Raw genomic sequence first — 16,533 nt, forward strand, 5'->3', positions numbered from 1 at the left:
CTTCTTTTTTTTTCCTTCCGTTTCAGTCATTTATGTCAACCTAGCATAGCCCAGGAGGGAATAATTCATTGGCTGATGGGAGTATTTTCTTCAAAATAAAATTAAAAAAATATTGTGTCTTGCACGCCGTGCTAAACCTTTGCTACTGCACTGAGAGTGGGTAGGACAGGAACACATATGGGACCAAATTGCACATACAAGGCTGTGGTGTATAATAGTGTCATCATGTACACATATGTTGAAATATTTGTTGACATACGTATGAATGTAAGTATGAAAGAATCATAACATGCATCCCAGCAACCTGGGTTGAGTTAACTCAACATCGTTTTCAGGTCATTTTTAGATTGTTTTTTTCTCTCTCCATCCTTTCGCTCACTCCATATGCTCCTCAGCATGTGCTTAAATTCCAGCCACCAGCATCTCCATGGGTGGCAGTAATCTAGAGCAGTAAGGCTCCATTGTTGACGGTTGATTGAATGTAACTTGTTGCAGCTCAAACTGTGTCTGCCACACAAGCGGGTAATACCACGACTACAGATGCCGTCTTCCTCTTCTTCACCAACCATCTGCCTCCATCTAACCTAATCCTCTGCAAAACCAACTCACTTCCTGTCCTCATTCTAAACATCCATAAATCTCCTCTTTGCTCTTCGCCCAGACCTCCTGTCTGCAGGTTCCAGCCGCAACATCCTTGCACTGAAATATTCACTGTCCCTCCTGGGGACAAGTCCAAACCATCTCAGTCTGGCCTCTCTGGCTCTCCAGAACATTATAACAGAGTTCCTGATCCGGTCCACCCTGGTGACTTCCGAACAGAAACTGAACATTTTAATCTCTGCCACCTCCAGCTCTGCCTCCTTGTCTTTTCTTCAGTGCCAAGAGACAAGGAGACAATTCATTTTTTGACTTTCTATGGACTCCTGCTTGGCAGGATCTTGGCAAACCATAGGAAATTGTCATATTTAATGGCCCTTATTGTCTCCAGTCTCACTTGGAGTGGGCTATACATCTCATTTATTTGTTTACCTCCGTCATCTGTGTGGCTCAGCTGGTGTAAAGCTCTCTGCAGGATCTGTCGGCTTGAGCTCATCCGTGTCGTCTGATGCAATCATGTGTAGAGCAACTCATTTTCTTACCAAAGATGAGCAGAGCGAGTTGCATTGCATTTATCGAGATAGGATGACCTGTTAAATCAGAGAAGCAGGGTAAATATTTAAACAAACTGTCAGCTGCCTGTCAAGCCTGGATATAAAGGAGGATATCACTGCTGAACTGCCTGCAGCAGAGAGGACACCCAGGGTAAGTGGGGCACTTTTGTAAAAGCATACACGTGTGTTTCCTACACTTGCAAAAACAAGGCATTATGCAATTGAGCACTGAGCCATAATAATTTTACTTAAAGCGGTCGAGACTGACTAACCTTCTCTGTCCTGGACAGGCTGTAAAGATGCGGGGATTCATTGCTAGTTGCACAGTTGCAGCCTTTCTGCTGGCTGTGGCTTTAGCAAACCACGCTCATGGTCACCACCACGGCCATGACGACCACCACGGCCATCACCACGGCCACCACCACGGCCACCACAATGACACCATGGCTTGCCACAAGATTGCTTCCTATAATGTTGACTTCGCCCTTGCTGTCTACAAAAGTCTGACTGCCAAGACCGATGCTGGGAAGAACATTTTCTTCTCACCCCTGGGCATCTCCTCAGCCCTGGCCATGCTGGCCAAAGGAGCCAGAGGAGAAACCTATAATGAGATGAAACTTGGACAGGGCTACGGCAAGCTCAAACAGGACCAGATCGACGAAGCCTATGCTCATCTTTTCTCCATAATTCAGTCCAGTGACGACAACCAAGCGTTGTCCCTTGGCAATGCAGTGGCAGTTAGACAAGGCTTCAGTACTCTGGAAACGTACCGGACCATTGTTGAGAGGCAGTTCTCTGGAAAGCTCTTTGATGTCAACTTCAGCGAACCTGCCTCTGCTGCTGAGGAGATCAACAGATACATTGAAAACAAAACGCATAACATGATCCAAGACCAAGTGAAGGACCTGGACCCCGAAACAACCATGGTTCTGATCAACTACATTTATTTCCAAGGTAGGTTCCAGATTGGGAACCGATCATCCGATGATAGGCTACTTTGAGAAACATACCACCATCAATTGGCTTTTGTCTTTTTTTGTCTTCCAATCAATAGAAAAGGGTTTGGTTTTGTGCACATCTTACAAGTTGCTGGGGCTTTGCTTTTATCTTTCCTCTCATCTGTGTGTGTCAACAGGAGAGTGGGTGAAGCCATTCGATGCCAATCTGACAGAGAGGGAGGATTTCCACGTGGACGAGAACACCACGGTCCAGGTGGATATGATGAAAAGAACCGGCCGATTTGATTTCTACCATGACTACGACATCCACAGCAAAGTGATCAGGCTGCCCTACAAGAGCAACACCTCCATGATAATTGTTCTGCCTGATGAGGGCAAGATGAGCGAGCTGGAGGGCAAAATCCACAAGGGCCTCCTCAAACAATGGCACATACCACTCCGCAGAAAGTAAGAGATGATGTTTCAGTTCCCGATTGACGTGTTCTAACGATGCCCGCCTGTTCACCTGATTCTGTTCAGATTTAATGTAATCTTTACCGTTAACCTTATTAACAAGCTGTAACTGCATATGCAAAAATATTTTGACCCTGGCAATGTTTTGCTTGTCAGCTCTGTGGATCTGTTCCTGCCAAAGTTTTCCATCAATGCCGACGCCTCCCTGGACAGCACACTGAAGGAACTGGGCATGAATTACGCTTATAGTGACAGTGCTGATTTCTCTGGGATATCAACAGAGGCAAGACTCAAGATCTCAAAGGTATGGCATGCTAAACAGTGCCACATAATGAATGAGTATGGACATGTTCAACAACGCACGTAAGGGTTTGCATAGCACACTGATTTTCAACCTCTTCTTTCCTACCACCAGGTTTCGCATCGCGCTGCCCTGAGCGTCGATGAGACAGGAACAACGGCGGCTGCCAGCACCGTCATTGAGATCATGCCCAATAGCTTGCCAGGAACCATGAAACTTAACAGGCCGTTCATGATCTTCATCTGGGAGCACACCACCATGAGCATTCTGTTCATGGGCAAGATCAACAACCCCACAGAAATGTAAAAACATTAGCGGAAATGAGTGGCTTCTGTTGTATTTTTATTCTTTCATTTTAATTCAACCTCACCCCGTCTAAGGTTTACTACTCAAATTCACCTGAAATGGACCAATAAACTGTGAGCATGTGTGAGTTTGTAAAAGCCATAAAATATTTTGTATAAGACACAACCATTAGTGGACAAACCCATTTAAAAAAATCTGCCTCATCTTTAGGTTATTGTGCTATTGCTGTCTTGAATAGGTAGCAAAATAAAGACTTGCCATGAACTTTTTTTCTTCTTCGTGTCAGTCATTTATGTCAACCTAGCATAGTCCAGGAGTAAATAACTCATAGGCCAATGGGAGTATTTTTCCTTCAAAATAATATTAAAAAAACATTGTGTCTCGCTCGCCGTGCTAAACCTTTGCTACTGCACTGGAGGTCATTCCCAGCGAGAGCACAGGGAGAAGCCACGCATTAAGAGCGTTCAAGATGACCATTAACCTGCTGAGATCAATGGCAAAGTTTCAACGGATTGCAGAGAAAAAAGAACAATCAATTTGCACGGCTCCTCAACTGAAGTCACTGCCGCCATTAGAGACCAACTTAACTCTCAGACCTCACAGATCACGGTAAGCTGAATGCAGCGCTCTAAGTGCTTGTCCGATGTGTAACACAACCAGCGAAAAATACTAGTTATTAAAAACTAGTTATTTTTTAATAGAATATTTTCAAATGGAAATAGGGAATTATTAAAACCACTGCTGGATATCTGAGGGAGCATAAAGATTTTCATTGACAACATAGGACAGACAAAAAAACATACATTAAAATACAAGCGAGCCAGACAACATAGTAAAATAGGCATGGGCAGAAAAAGATCATAACATCATAATAAGCATGTGCAAATGCAATATGAGTCTGCTTCCAGATCTCCCAGATCTCTCAATCTGCAGGACTTTAATAAGGTCCTGCAGATTGAGATTGCTCTGAAGAAGATTCCAGGATGAGGGAACCCGATACACAAAAGCCTGTTTACCAAGTACGGTGCAGACTTTGGGAACATAAAAGGCTGTGGTGTACAATAGTGTCGTCATGTACACATATGTTGGAATATTTGTTGACATACGTATGCATGTAAGTATGAAAGAATCATAACATGCATCCCAGCAACCTGAGTTGAGTTAACTCAACATCGTTTTCAGGTCATTTTTAGATTGTTTTTTTCTCTCTCCATCCTTTCGCTCACTCCATATGCTCCTCAGCATGTGCTTAAATCTAGCCACCAGCATCTCCATGGGTGGCAGTAATCTAGAGCAGTAAGGCTCCATTGTTGACGGTTGATTGAACATAACTTGTTGCAGCTCAAACTGTGTCTGCCACACAAGCGGGTAATAGATGCCATCTTCCTCTTCTTCAGCCAACCATCTGCCTCCATCTAACCTAATCCTCTGCAAAACCAACTCACTTCCTGTCCTCATTCTAAACATCCATAAATCTCCTCTTTGCTCTTCGCCCAGACCTCCTGTCCGCAGGTTCCAGCCGCAACATCCTTGCACTGAAATATTCACTGTCCCTCCTCGGGACAAGTCTAAACCATCTCAGCCTGGCCTCTCTGGCTTTATCTCCAAAACATCATAACAGAGTCCCTGATCCGGTCCACCCTGGTGACTTCCGAACAAAAACTGAACATTCTAATTTCTGCTACCTCTTCTTCAGTGCCAAGAGACAAGAAGACAATTCATTTTTATTTTATCTTTTTGACTTTCTATGTACTTCTGCTTGGCAGAATCTTGGCAGACAGTAGCAAATTGTTATTAGATTTAATTACGAATAAAACACAGAACCATTAGTTTAATTTCATTTCAACCATCCAAAACTTTGGGGCCTAAAAAAAAAAAAATCCATGACCTCACGTGGATGTGTCACAGTGTTTGGCTGACTGAAGGAGATGATGAATAGTAGACAGTTTGTTTTGCAAGTCAACACAATCAATAAGGACAGCAATGTTTTTGTTTGTCTTTATTGGCGTACAACCAGATTGATAATCAGTCACTTGACCCCTCGCTTCCTCAGGGTCAGGCTTTTATTTCATGCCTACACGCAAACTGTGATCTTTGAATGTATTTTCTTCAGCCAGATACAGACACATGTTCTGGTCTGTTTTCTGACTTATTACCTGATGCAATGGCAAAAGTAAGGGCAATTATTTTTTTCTTTTATCATTTATAAGTTGTCTACTTGCTATTTAGACATTGCTAATGCAAATTAATAAATACGTACTCCATTTTTTTGCCACCATTTTTATACTTGTCTTATAAGAGAATAAATCTTTTTTCGGTCTTAGACACAAAACTGTGTCTCAAAATATCAAATTATTTTCATTTTTTTTATATAGCAAATTTGATTAAAAAAAACAAAAAAAAAACATTTAATTCTTTTTTTGACCACAGTCTCACTTGTAGTGTGCTGTACATCTCATTTATTTGTTTACCTCCATCATCCGTGTGGCTCAGCTGGTGAAAAACTCTTTGCGGGAAGTGGCGGCTCGAGCTCATCCACGTCTATTATTTTCTATCGCTCGCTGGCAGCAGAGCCGAGGCCACACAACCTGATGGCCATCAGCCTCACACCGGTCTTCGCCCTTTGACCTGTCAACAGCTGCGCTGCAGCAGCGCTTACGCAAGCGGTACACATACACTTTGTCACTCGTTCCCTCCGGCCTCCACTCGAGTCAGCGCCCACGCGCTCCTGAGGGCTGAGTACAAATCCAAGAGAGAGTTGAGAGGAGAAGCTCTCTTGAACGTCGTCCTCCATCTACTCACCCAACAGGAGGGCCGAAACATCTGCTGCAGGATTTGTTGTTGTTTTTCCACAAGTAACTGCTAGAAAAAAAAAAAAAAAAAAAAAACCTCACCTGGAAACATTAGGTCCTGCTTTTCTCAAATATTTGTTTTCCCAATTTTCTTCTTACTCGCTCTATGTTGCGTAAAACAACACGCAGACACCCCCTTTATTCCAGGAGGGAGGTTTTCAAGTCTTACTTTAAGACTGTTTTTTATGATTTCATCAAGAATTGGAAGTTTTACATCAGGGGTTGCGGTAGCGGTGCCTTATGCCAAGCACCAATAACTTTTACAGAAAAAAATAAAATAAATAACCACCTTGCCGACCTACATCTTACCATCAGCCTGTTCACAGGACCTCTACATGCGAAAGCCAAGATAGAAAGCTCCTAGCTACATGAACACAAAATGACAAATTCCGCAAAGTTGTCAGTGAAATGTAGAGAATAAACAGGGAAGAATTCTGTTTCCAGGGGACAATAAGCTTTTCTTTAGTTTTGACCAAATATCATTTATCAAAACAACGGCAACACATCGGCTGTCACTTTGGGTGATATTACACTCCTCTACTCCTCCTCTAAGAAACTGTGATACTTTGATTTATTTGTCCATGTATTTATATAAAACCACCTTCCTTACTTACGCAGCTGAAATGCATAATTTCCCCCTTCTGCTATTACCGTTAGTTGCTAATGCTTTGATGCTGTGAGAGAAAAGGTGTGTGTGTGTGTGTGACCTCCTGCCTCTCATCCTTTGCCTTACCTCAGCCAGGCACACACGCACACACTCACACACATTCAAATCAAATGCACGTCATCTCACCATTAGGGGGCATTGTAGCGCCACAGAAGCAGAGCCAGAGCCAGAGCCAGAGCCAGGGAAGGCGCTCAGTGGCTTTGGGGTGCGAGGGGGGAAGGTTCCGGGGGGGCTGGCTGTCCGTGCACCTTGCCATTGTTCGGCGTGCTCCGGCGCTCACCTCGTAATTTAGAGCCAAATTAAAACGCACCGCTCGTCCATTCATTGCTCTACTTTACACATCAAAGTCGGACGAGCCGAATGCGCGGAAGGTCATGCAGAGGCCTCTTCCTCTTCTCATCTCTTATCCTCCGTGCCAGCCACATTAAAGGGCCGTGTTGGGGGGGTGGGGGGGGGGGCTTCGACCAAAATGATGCCGCAGTTTTGTTCTCCGCATCAACCGAACGCGGCGTAAACAGGGAGAAAATGGCGCCAAAGCTTTAATCTCGGCAGAGGACAATAAACAGGAAAAATAAACAAACAACAACAACAAAAAAAACGATGTTCCGATCACAGATGAGTAATTTATTTTGGCAATAACAACACGGGTGGGTTGTTTAGGGAGCTGTGATTGGGAGATCACAGCAGAGATCATTTAAAATGCAGTTTTTAAAGCCCCCGCGAATCGAATCCCCGCCAGCGAGCTCTGGCATCGTTATTGTCCGCCGGGGGGGGGGGGGGGGGGGGGGGGGGCGCAAAGAACTGAGCACGGGGGGGGGTTCTGGATCAGCCCCCGGTGCGGCGTCGCCGATAAAAACCTCGTAAAAGTACACGGGTGCGATACGGAGCCGAGTATCGCAGTACAACCCTGTTTAAATGTTCATGAGAGCGCAGAGGTTGACAGAAGGAGGCTGCTCCGGCATCAAAGGCAAACAATGAGGGGAGGAAACTGATAATGTGTATTATTTATGGCCGCCTTTGCTGCAGACGGCAGAGACGTATGTCGGAAAAAAAAAAAAAAAAAAAAATTACAACAAACTCCGGCACCTTTTCATGTGGAGACCTCGGTGGCGGTGAGATAAACTTGCCAGAAAGTCAAGCGGGGATGTTTGCACGCGCGACGCCGCTCGCCTGTGATGTTTTATTACAGTAACTTGTGGCGACGTTACCGAAGCGCATCACTCAACTGACTGAGCTGACCGATGCACGCATACACACACACACACCCATGGTAGACTGTGCATCCCGTGCGATGGCTCTCGCTCTGTTGACAAATGGGATCAGACGACGCGAGATTCCACGCGGGGCCCGCTGCGTCGGAGGATCGGCTTCCTCCGCGGCTCCGTTTCTACTGTATCAGCGTAGGTCAACCCCCCCCCCTCCCCACCCCCCTGCGTGTCCCGCGCTGTCGCATCGCATCGCCAAACGGAGTAGCGTGTTGCGGCTCGGCTCGGGGTTGCGTGGCATCACGCAGCTGTTCGGCACTCTTGGAGGTGTCTTGTGAAACTGCTGACGGCCTGTTAAGTGACACACTTGGACATTTGTCCCTAACTTTCTGAGGACTTGTAGTGACTTTGATTAATTTTTTCGGGGTCTAAACCTGAATGTTTGAAAAGTCTGCACTCTTATCCCAATAATCCATCCACCCATCCATCCATTCATCCAACACCCTGCTTTCTCCTGCACTCAGGCTCGCTGAGAGTCCAGACTTTGTTGGATGTCAGCGGGATCCTACTGTTAATTACGCCTGGAATGTTAATTTAATGATATGCATAATAAAGAACAAGAAAATGCCACCCGACGCCTCTGGTTCTTTGGCAGGAGTGCAGATGTACAGTTAGCCAGGCACACGCAAGAAGCTCTGCTGAGAAAGGTTCAAACTGTCGCTATTTCGGTTCTGTCTGACATTTATCCGCCTTTGCCTCGGGAGATCATGTCACACAGTCAAAAAAAAAAAAAAAAAAGAGTCTCACTAAAGATGTCGGCAAACAAAGGGGACAAGCCAGAAACAATTCACAAGTTTTCCATGCGTGCAAAAACGAAAGCAGCAGTTTCTGAAAATGAAAGGGCCAGAAACTACAAAAAAGGGCTTTCAAAAAAGTTTCAAATGAAGCTCTTTGATAGAAGAACAATTGCATAAAAATTATAGAAATATAACACAGCAAAACTGTGAAAGCTAAAATCAGCCTAAAGCAACGCCCTAAATACCAGTACACGAAGAAAAGAAAAAACGAGTTTAGTTTTGCACTGAAAAGTTTACCCTTTTTGGCCAGAATTTTCATGTGTTTTGTTTGATTGCTTGTCTGAAACAAATCAATATTTAAGTCTTAGTTGAGCTGCTATAACCAACAGGGCTTCGTAATGACATTTTAGAGAGGAAAATGTCACTTCAGATTAATATCGGTTTGTGTTGCCAAGTTCAGGTGAACTCGTTCAGAGAGGATTGCTCCCGTCTGGCCGCACCATGGTTACGGGGAAGGGCCAAATACAGGCAACTGGCAACCGGCTTCTTTATCTCACAGCGGAAACAACATTTCAGTTTATTCCTGTGTATGCTGCGTCATGTTACATATGAATAGCAAGTGAGTTAGCTTACATGGTAACTGGGATACACTATGGGCAGACGGGAGCAAGGCCTTGGTCCGACCTCCAATTAGTCCGACAAATTGCCCATTGGTCCAACCGCCCCTAACCCTAAACCTCACCCTAACTGTAACCCTAATGGGAGGTCGGACTAATGGGCACTACCCGGGCAGCCATCTTTAATGCTGCAACGTTAAGGGTTTGCATTTACGCTAACATGAGCGCTACTATTACTGTCAGAGAATAAATCAATCTTGTTAGATTGCTTCATGACATGCACCCATCAACATGCAAAAAAATCCCAATACAGTAGATGAACATGACAGCAAGTGCTCCACAGACATGAATTCTAATGTTAGCTTGCCAGTGGTGCAGGTGCTTAGGTTGAAAATTGTGGACGTACCTTTCAATAAAGTTAATTCTAACCCTTAGTTTGAGCCCTTCTGGGGACATCGACGTTGGTCAAAAGAAGTGGATGGGACAAAGCCCAGATTTTCTGACCACCATGAAGACATGCAGGCTCCCTAGCTTTGCCATCCCATCGCTCTACATGGCCAACATGGCCGCCCTGTGAATAAGGTCCACAATGTGGATTTATGTCCTATCATCAGCCTCCATCGGCATAGTGGCAAATTTCATGTTGGGCGAACAATCACTTTAATTCTACCCCTTTTAGTTCAGACATATAAACAGGACACAAGTGTCCATTCAAGAGGCTGCCATTCTGTTACTGGACAAGGACTAATCAAAGTACAGCAGTGCAGTGGTCAGGCCAAGAAGACGAGAGGACTATTAGTTGATTAGAAGAGAAGAGATGTTTGGCCATTATTTATTTGTGAGAAGAAAAAAAAAACCCTCTCCCAACCAAGGCCGTGCTGAAGTGGCACCAGGCCCCAGCGGCTGTAGAGTTTTCAAGGCCCAATCAGAACTGGCTCTGACACGGCCCTGACTCTCAACACGTGTTCTCGGCCTGGGATTGTTCCGCACAATGAAGAGGTCAAGAAATGTATCTGAAGCAGCCACAGCACATTCTTCAAGTTCTTTAAAAGTGTATTTTCTTTGTGAAACTACGGTGGAGTTGAGGTAATTATTTTTCCAGTGTGTTTGAGCTGCAAGATTACAAAGGCTTTCCATAGAGAATTCACAAGAGAATCTTGCTCGTCTGCTCTTGGTCCCAATTCCACCAGAGTACAGAGCAGTCAAGCACACAGTGGGGCTCTGTACATTGTCAGTCCTTATGGGAACCATATAATACAAATAAATGGAACCACATCATTAATAGAGTCAATATTTTGTACATTCAGATTATGCTGTTTCTACTGCACCATTCCAAGATTAACATAATGTATGGACATATTGCAGCTAGATAAAAGTGTCCATTGAACAGCATATTTTGAGACATTTTGACTACGTGCTATTCTTGCTAATGTCAGTGTAGTCCTCCAATCAGAAACCAGCAAGTTGCTTCTCAGTAAAAGAACACCGCCAGTCATTAAAGCAGTCACACAGATAAAACAAGTTAAATAACTAGCTAGCGGTGAAAGTTTGCGGTTAGGCTTGAGAAGTTTGTCCTGCTCAAGTCCCTCTCCTTGATTTTGTTTTAAAGGATATTAGATCTCCACGTGAGGAAGTCTGTAATATGGCCCCAGGGCTTTAACGATGTCACATCAATGTCAAAGTGTTGTTGTCGGGCTAATAAGCCGACAGCCTTGATGCTGTGCTGAGGCGCTGGAGGGTTTTATTTTGGGGTGTCTATACCTCAGGGCTTTTCAAAAAAGAAAAGAAAAGAAAAGAAAAGAAAAGATTAAAATAAATTACTTAAATTTTGACTTGGGGGATTTTCTGTTAATAATTTAAACTTTATTGCAGTGTCCACGCGTTTCCTTTTGTTCTTTGAATCTCCAAGAAACAACCACACACACAAACCTGCCGGTGTCAAATGTCAGGGGCCCCGGGCTTGAACGCAGCCTGCATTAACACAGCAGTGTTGCTAAATGTTCAAACCCTCCATGGTGATAAATAACTTTAATCAAAAACACAGTTTTAAACTATCAAATACCCTGGAGGTCATAAAGAAGAGGATGTAACTCTTTAAAAAAAATATACATTTTTAGTGCCCAGTGTGTGATCTGCTGAACAAAGGTTATGAATAATTATGTTGTGTTTCAAAGGCCCGGTCTGTCAGATTCAAAATTCAGTCAGATTCTATTTGTATTAAAAGGCAATAGAACATCATAAAATCATGTTTTAATTTGGATAAAGGTAAAAACATAAGCCTAACTGAAAAGGCAAAATGCAACACATGTTAAATACACATGTATTGATTTGTTTTCATTATGCCTTCTTATACACTAGATGCTAGTAAATCTTACGGACTGGGCCATCACATGTACTATGACCTGTACAAATTCCCATTAGAGTCACAATAGCTGGGTCACATGACACAGAGACCAATGGAAGACATCAAGAAAGTAAAGATCCCCCTTTGGACTATTTTTCATCCAAGACACGAGTTAATCCAAAAACCTCTTTAGAAAAACTGAATACTTATTAGCCTCTTGTTTGCAGCCTCTTTCTAAAACTGGCTCTATCCTGGACCGTCCACGTTTGGCCGGAGAGAAACAGGCTTTTCATCATGTCCTGGGAGCTGCAAAGGCTTTATCTGAATAACCCGATATCGCATGTGCCCATGCAATCAACACCTGTCTTCTTACACCTGGCTGTCACACCTTGAACGTGTGATGAGGTGCTGAAAGATGTCTGCTTGTTAATGAACGCACGCCATCAGCCAACGCATGCCATCAGTCAACGGTGGTTTCACTTATTGTAAGTCAAAACACTGAGTGGTTGAAACGAGCTCTGAGTTTGGACTGTTATTCTCTGGACCTTGGCAAGCTAGCTGTCATCCGAGTTTAGCATCAAAACAGGAAGCAGGAGAAACGCTGGATCCCTGTTCACCTCCGGGGGCAGTGAGACAGATTTACATGCTTTCACAACATTATTGATTCAGTGTAAAAGCCAAGATGTTCCTTCCCTGTCAGCCTTTTCTGACGTCTGCATTCTGGGTATAAGCTGAATTAAAGTTTTGGACAGTTTTGAAAGAATGATGCTTTAACATAACATAAAAACGACTTTATCCTCCATGTTTCAGAATCCACACAAGACTACTTTAATAATTTCTTGTCTCTGTTTTTTTCTTAAGCACATTACTGTTTAGTGGGAATGAATTTGGGATCACCGAGCTCACTGATGTCTGACCAGCAGCGAGTAGAAAGTACAGCTTGCTGAGTGTTGAGAAGAGCAACCTCTGCATCCCACATCCAGCTAAACCCCCCGAATCCACAGACAAAGTCAGAGGTGAACTCATATCCACTCATGCTGTTATTTCTCACTATCATCCTGACCCCTGATGGTGATTTTTCACTCTGTTACAGGTGAAACAACAGGACTTTGCTGCACTCTGCACCTGAACTCCTGAAAGTGGCACACTGAGGAACGATAACACAGAGACTCGGGGCTGTAAATTACTGCAGCTGCCGTCGTAGTCCCCGGCACTGGGATTGTAAGCTAACGCTGCTTTCAGCCCGGCAGTGTATCCACAACAACGAGCTACAATGTAGCTTGAGACGTGACTGAAGCGAGGAAATAAAAACAAACATGTCAAAAATAAAAAAAGACCCCCCGCTTGCCTCCAAAAACTGTAAAGACTGTAGTGCCAAAATCGACTCCCTCGATTCCACATCAACGCGAAGATGGGTCTTTCTTAAATGTGAAGAGCTGATGTGACTGGTGATGTCATGGATTAGTTGGGAAACGGTCATCAGCTCGAGTGGATGATAATCGAGGGGAACGTCTGCCTCTGATTGCTCGCCACTGTCAGAAGCCCTAAGATTCTTTCCACTGGCGACTCGGAGACAAGAGGAATCAATGAATCATTTATTATGTCCAGTGCTTAATGAAAAGGCCGTGCAGTGTGCGGGTAAAGTGCTGCCAAGAAGAAGTCTTTCGCAAGGCTCTACTTTTTTTTTTTTCTTAACCTCCGGCGCGATGTCACAATCAGTTTAATACTCTGCCTTCTTGTCCTCCGCTATTGATCCTCGGCTTAATGGCTTTTCTTACACAAACCTCGTTCAAAGTGCACTTTATTGCTGTTGTTTCAACCCGTCAATACTTCCTTACTCCATCAGTCCGTCCGCGTGTCTGCACGCCTATGCATCTTCTTGACAAATCACATATTCTACGTCTTTTTCGGATCTTTATTTCTCGTCCTGGCCTCCGGTGGAGCAGTCTCGCATGATTAATTATCCAGATCTCCGGGAACCTTTGCAGCTATATTCATATTTCAATACTTTTAAAAGGTCCCATGCGATGCAAAATTCACTTTCGCTGTTCTCTGCATCTGTCCTGCCAGCGAACTCGGGAACGGCTTTACTTCCAATAGTTTCAGTTCTTTCACATTTCACCACTTCTTCTTCTTCTTCTTCTTCTTCTGCCGCATTATAAGGAGTCGGATCGCGAGGGCAACAGCCTCAGCAGAAATGACCAGACTTCCTTGGCCTCAGTCACCACCTCATCCAGAGGGACACCAAGGCATTCCCAGGCCATCCGAGAGACGCACTCCCTCCCAACCTCAACTGGCGCCTCTCGATGTGGAGGAGCATGTCGCCAGTGCAAGGTTACAGCAAGGTGACCACACTTTGCTATCACATGGACAATGAGAGGATGTTGAGATACACTGATGATAATCAAATCAGCCTCACCCATTCCTCTCCTCTGGCCTGCTCACTTCAGGTAGTGACCACAGCCAATCACGTGCCTCTATCTCACCCTCTCCTCTCCATCCCCACGACTCGCATCAACTAGCTTCATGTCCTCTTTCACATCTCTTCTTTGCCAGTTCAAACCTCGGTGTCCTTCTACCGATGTAGTCACCGTCACTCTTCTAAATCTCGTCAGTCTCTCTCTCTGACTTTATCTTGAAAACATCTGATACTCTCTGATGTCTTCATTCCTGGTGAGAAGATGCTACTACTAGGTCTACTACCGCTACAACTTTTAAACTTGAAGTGATAAGAAAAAAAAAAGTGAAGCGCTCCACAAGAGGAAACGGGATGGCGTGCTCTCCCCAGGCCTCCCGTTCATCAAGTGTCTGCTCTCTGCGGTGGATGTCAGATGTTTCCTCGGCGGGACGGCACGGGTGCAGCATGGGGCCTTGTTAACGTTCTCCCGGCGGTTTATGTGTCCGCCCGGCAGCGTGAACTGCGGCCCTGGGATTTACAGTGCCTCGTTACCGCGTCGCCATAAAGCCCTCGTGTTTATAAATGTTAATGCCCCTGATTTATATTTGAGCGTCAAACTTTACGTCGCGGTTGAAAGGTGCGTTAATGAGGAGGGACGGGACGGCATGGACAGACGGATGGATGGAGACGTGGGAGACGGTGGCGCTTGAGGGGGGGGGGGGAGATTTCCCATGATGCCTTCTTCTTCCTCTCCCCTATTTTCGTTCCTGGCCACATTTGTCTTGAGAGATTGTCGCTTCTGCCGTCGATCAATTACGGATGTGACTCGTCGGAGCTGCCACACGACTCCAGGCAATGTCGCCGCTGATGATTCTGAGGATGATGATGACACTAATGCTGATGAAGACGACGGTGATGGTGGTGATGACGATGACGCCTCTTTGTTATGGTGATTAATAACTTGATCTTCAGAGCAGCTTTTGAGCGCCTCGCTACAGATGACATCTCTCACGCTGATAATATCTGCCGCGCGTGGAGGAGATCCAGAGAGGAAGCGAGTACCCCCCCCCCACACACACACACACACCCCCTCCCTCTGCTCCTCTCCTCAGGAGGTGACATACTTCCACATCAAAGCCAGAGTTGCAGCTTATTAGCGCGCCAGCGAGAGGCCGGTGGCGCGGTTCAAGCGACTGCCGCTCAATTTCTTTCAATTACAATTTAAAAAATATATAAAATTCACTCTCTGAGAGACTCACTTCGATATCAAAGCAAACAAAAGCGCAGTGCGCTACACCCTCCCCCACCCCCTGCCAGCAAGACGTAGAGCGATTGAATTCTGTCGACGCGGAACTTCAATAAAGAGCGATTGTTATCCTTCATTGTTATCCACCTGGTGGTGTGGAAACGGTGGCGAATTAGTGGAATTCGGTTCTGACGAGCAGGGAGGGTCCGCCAAAGTTTCGGATGAGAGGTTTTGAAACTTACCACCGAGATTGATTTCTAAACGGCCACATGCTAAAATTGTATTAAATTGATGTGATAACCACCTTTCATTTTGGCTACCTTCTAGCTACAAATTGTGTTTTTTTGGGATGATGCGGTGATGAGCTCTCAACACCACTGATGCTTCAGGTGCGACGAGATAACGGAACAATGAGACGTTATCGCCAGCTTCCAGCTGATGGGAATTGACGCCATTCGCTTTGCTTCCTCTGGCTCTACCAATAAGACGCGGCGTTTTTAAAGCCCCACACACCACCGCTGCAGGTCCCCCTTTTGTGCACTTCCTGTCAAATTCCTCCCACCAGGGTTGAAGCAGTGAGGCAGTGTCGGCGCGCTGCTATTTTTTTACACCTGTAACAAATGGTATTTCCGGGGCTGACAGGTGATCCGATGTGCGACGTAAACAGCGTGCAGGTGTAATGAAGCCCGGAGAGTGCACTCAAGCTGAATGTGTTATTTTTTTTTCTTTCCTTTTTTTATGATCCACAACTTTATTGCGTTTAAAGGAAAATGACTGGTTGTACAATTTTAGTGTTGCGTCGAGCCACCACATTTTAAGGTGTCTTATTAGCGCCTTTAGCAGTCGCAACCCAGTGGGTATAATAACTCCATCCAAACCAATCCCCCCCCCCCCTTAAATCACCAAAAGGTGAAGCCAATGCGTTTAATGGTCTAGAATTTCTGTGCCACCTCGTGTGACACCTTTCAACCAGTTAGATCCGTTGGTTTACAATGATAACACAGCTTTTATCCGAACACGAGAATTATCAGCACATGGTGCGAGTCCTTGCCGGTGCTTTATTTTATGCAAATGAAATTGCGGCTCGCCTTGCAGGTGTCAGACACAGCGAATGATGAGCCGTGACCGGAGGTTGGCAGGACCTTGATAAAGTTGCCGCTTCAGACTTCATTGTGCTTTAATGCAGCCTTGGATGCTGAGTTCAAAGTCCACACCAGCCTGCCCTGAAGGTACAACT

General features: G+C 45.0%; 1 protein-coding gene across 1 annotated transcript; it reads left to right on the top strand.

Annotated features, from left to right (window-relative positions):
* The first annotated feature begins 1,197 nt into the window (after positions 1 to 1,197).
* Positions 1,198 to 3,250, top strand: LOC142879924 (alpha-1-antitrypsin homolog). The gene is made up of 5 exons (XM_076013486.1): positions 1,198 to 1,302; positions 1,442 to 2,105; positions 2,287 to 2,557; positions 2,720 to 2,867; positions 2,979 to 3,250. The coding sequence occupies exons 2-5, from the start codon at positions 1,451 to 1,453 to the stop codon at positions 3,168 to 3,170; spliced, it is 1,266 nt and encodes a 421-aa protein (XP_075869601.1). The 5' UTR covers positions 1,198 to 1,302; positions 1,442 to 1,450; the 3' UTR covers positions 3,171 to 3,250.
* The last annotated feature ends 13,283 nt before the right edge of the window (positions 3,251 to 16,533 follow it).

Source organism: Nelusetta ayraudi, unplaced genomic scaffold (genome assembly GCF_046127955.1).
Source record: "Nelusetta ayraudi isolate G7.1 ecotype Tasmania unplaced genomic scaffold, CSIRO-AGI_Nayr_v1 ptg000151l, whole genome shotgun sequence".
Lineage (NCBI taxonomy): Eukaryota > Metazoa > Chordata > Actinopteri > Tetraodontiformes > Monacanthidae > Nelusetta > Nelusetta ayraudi.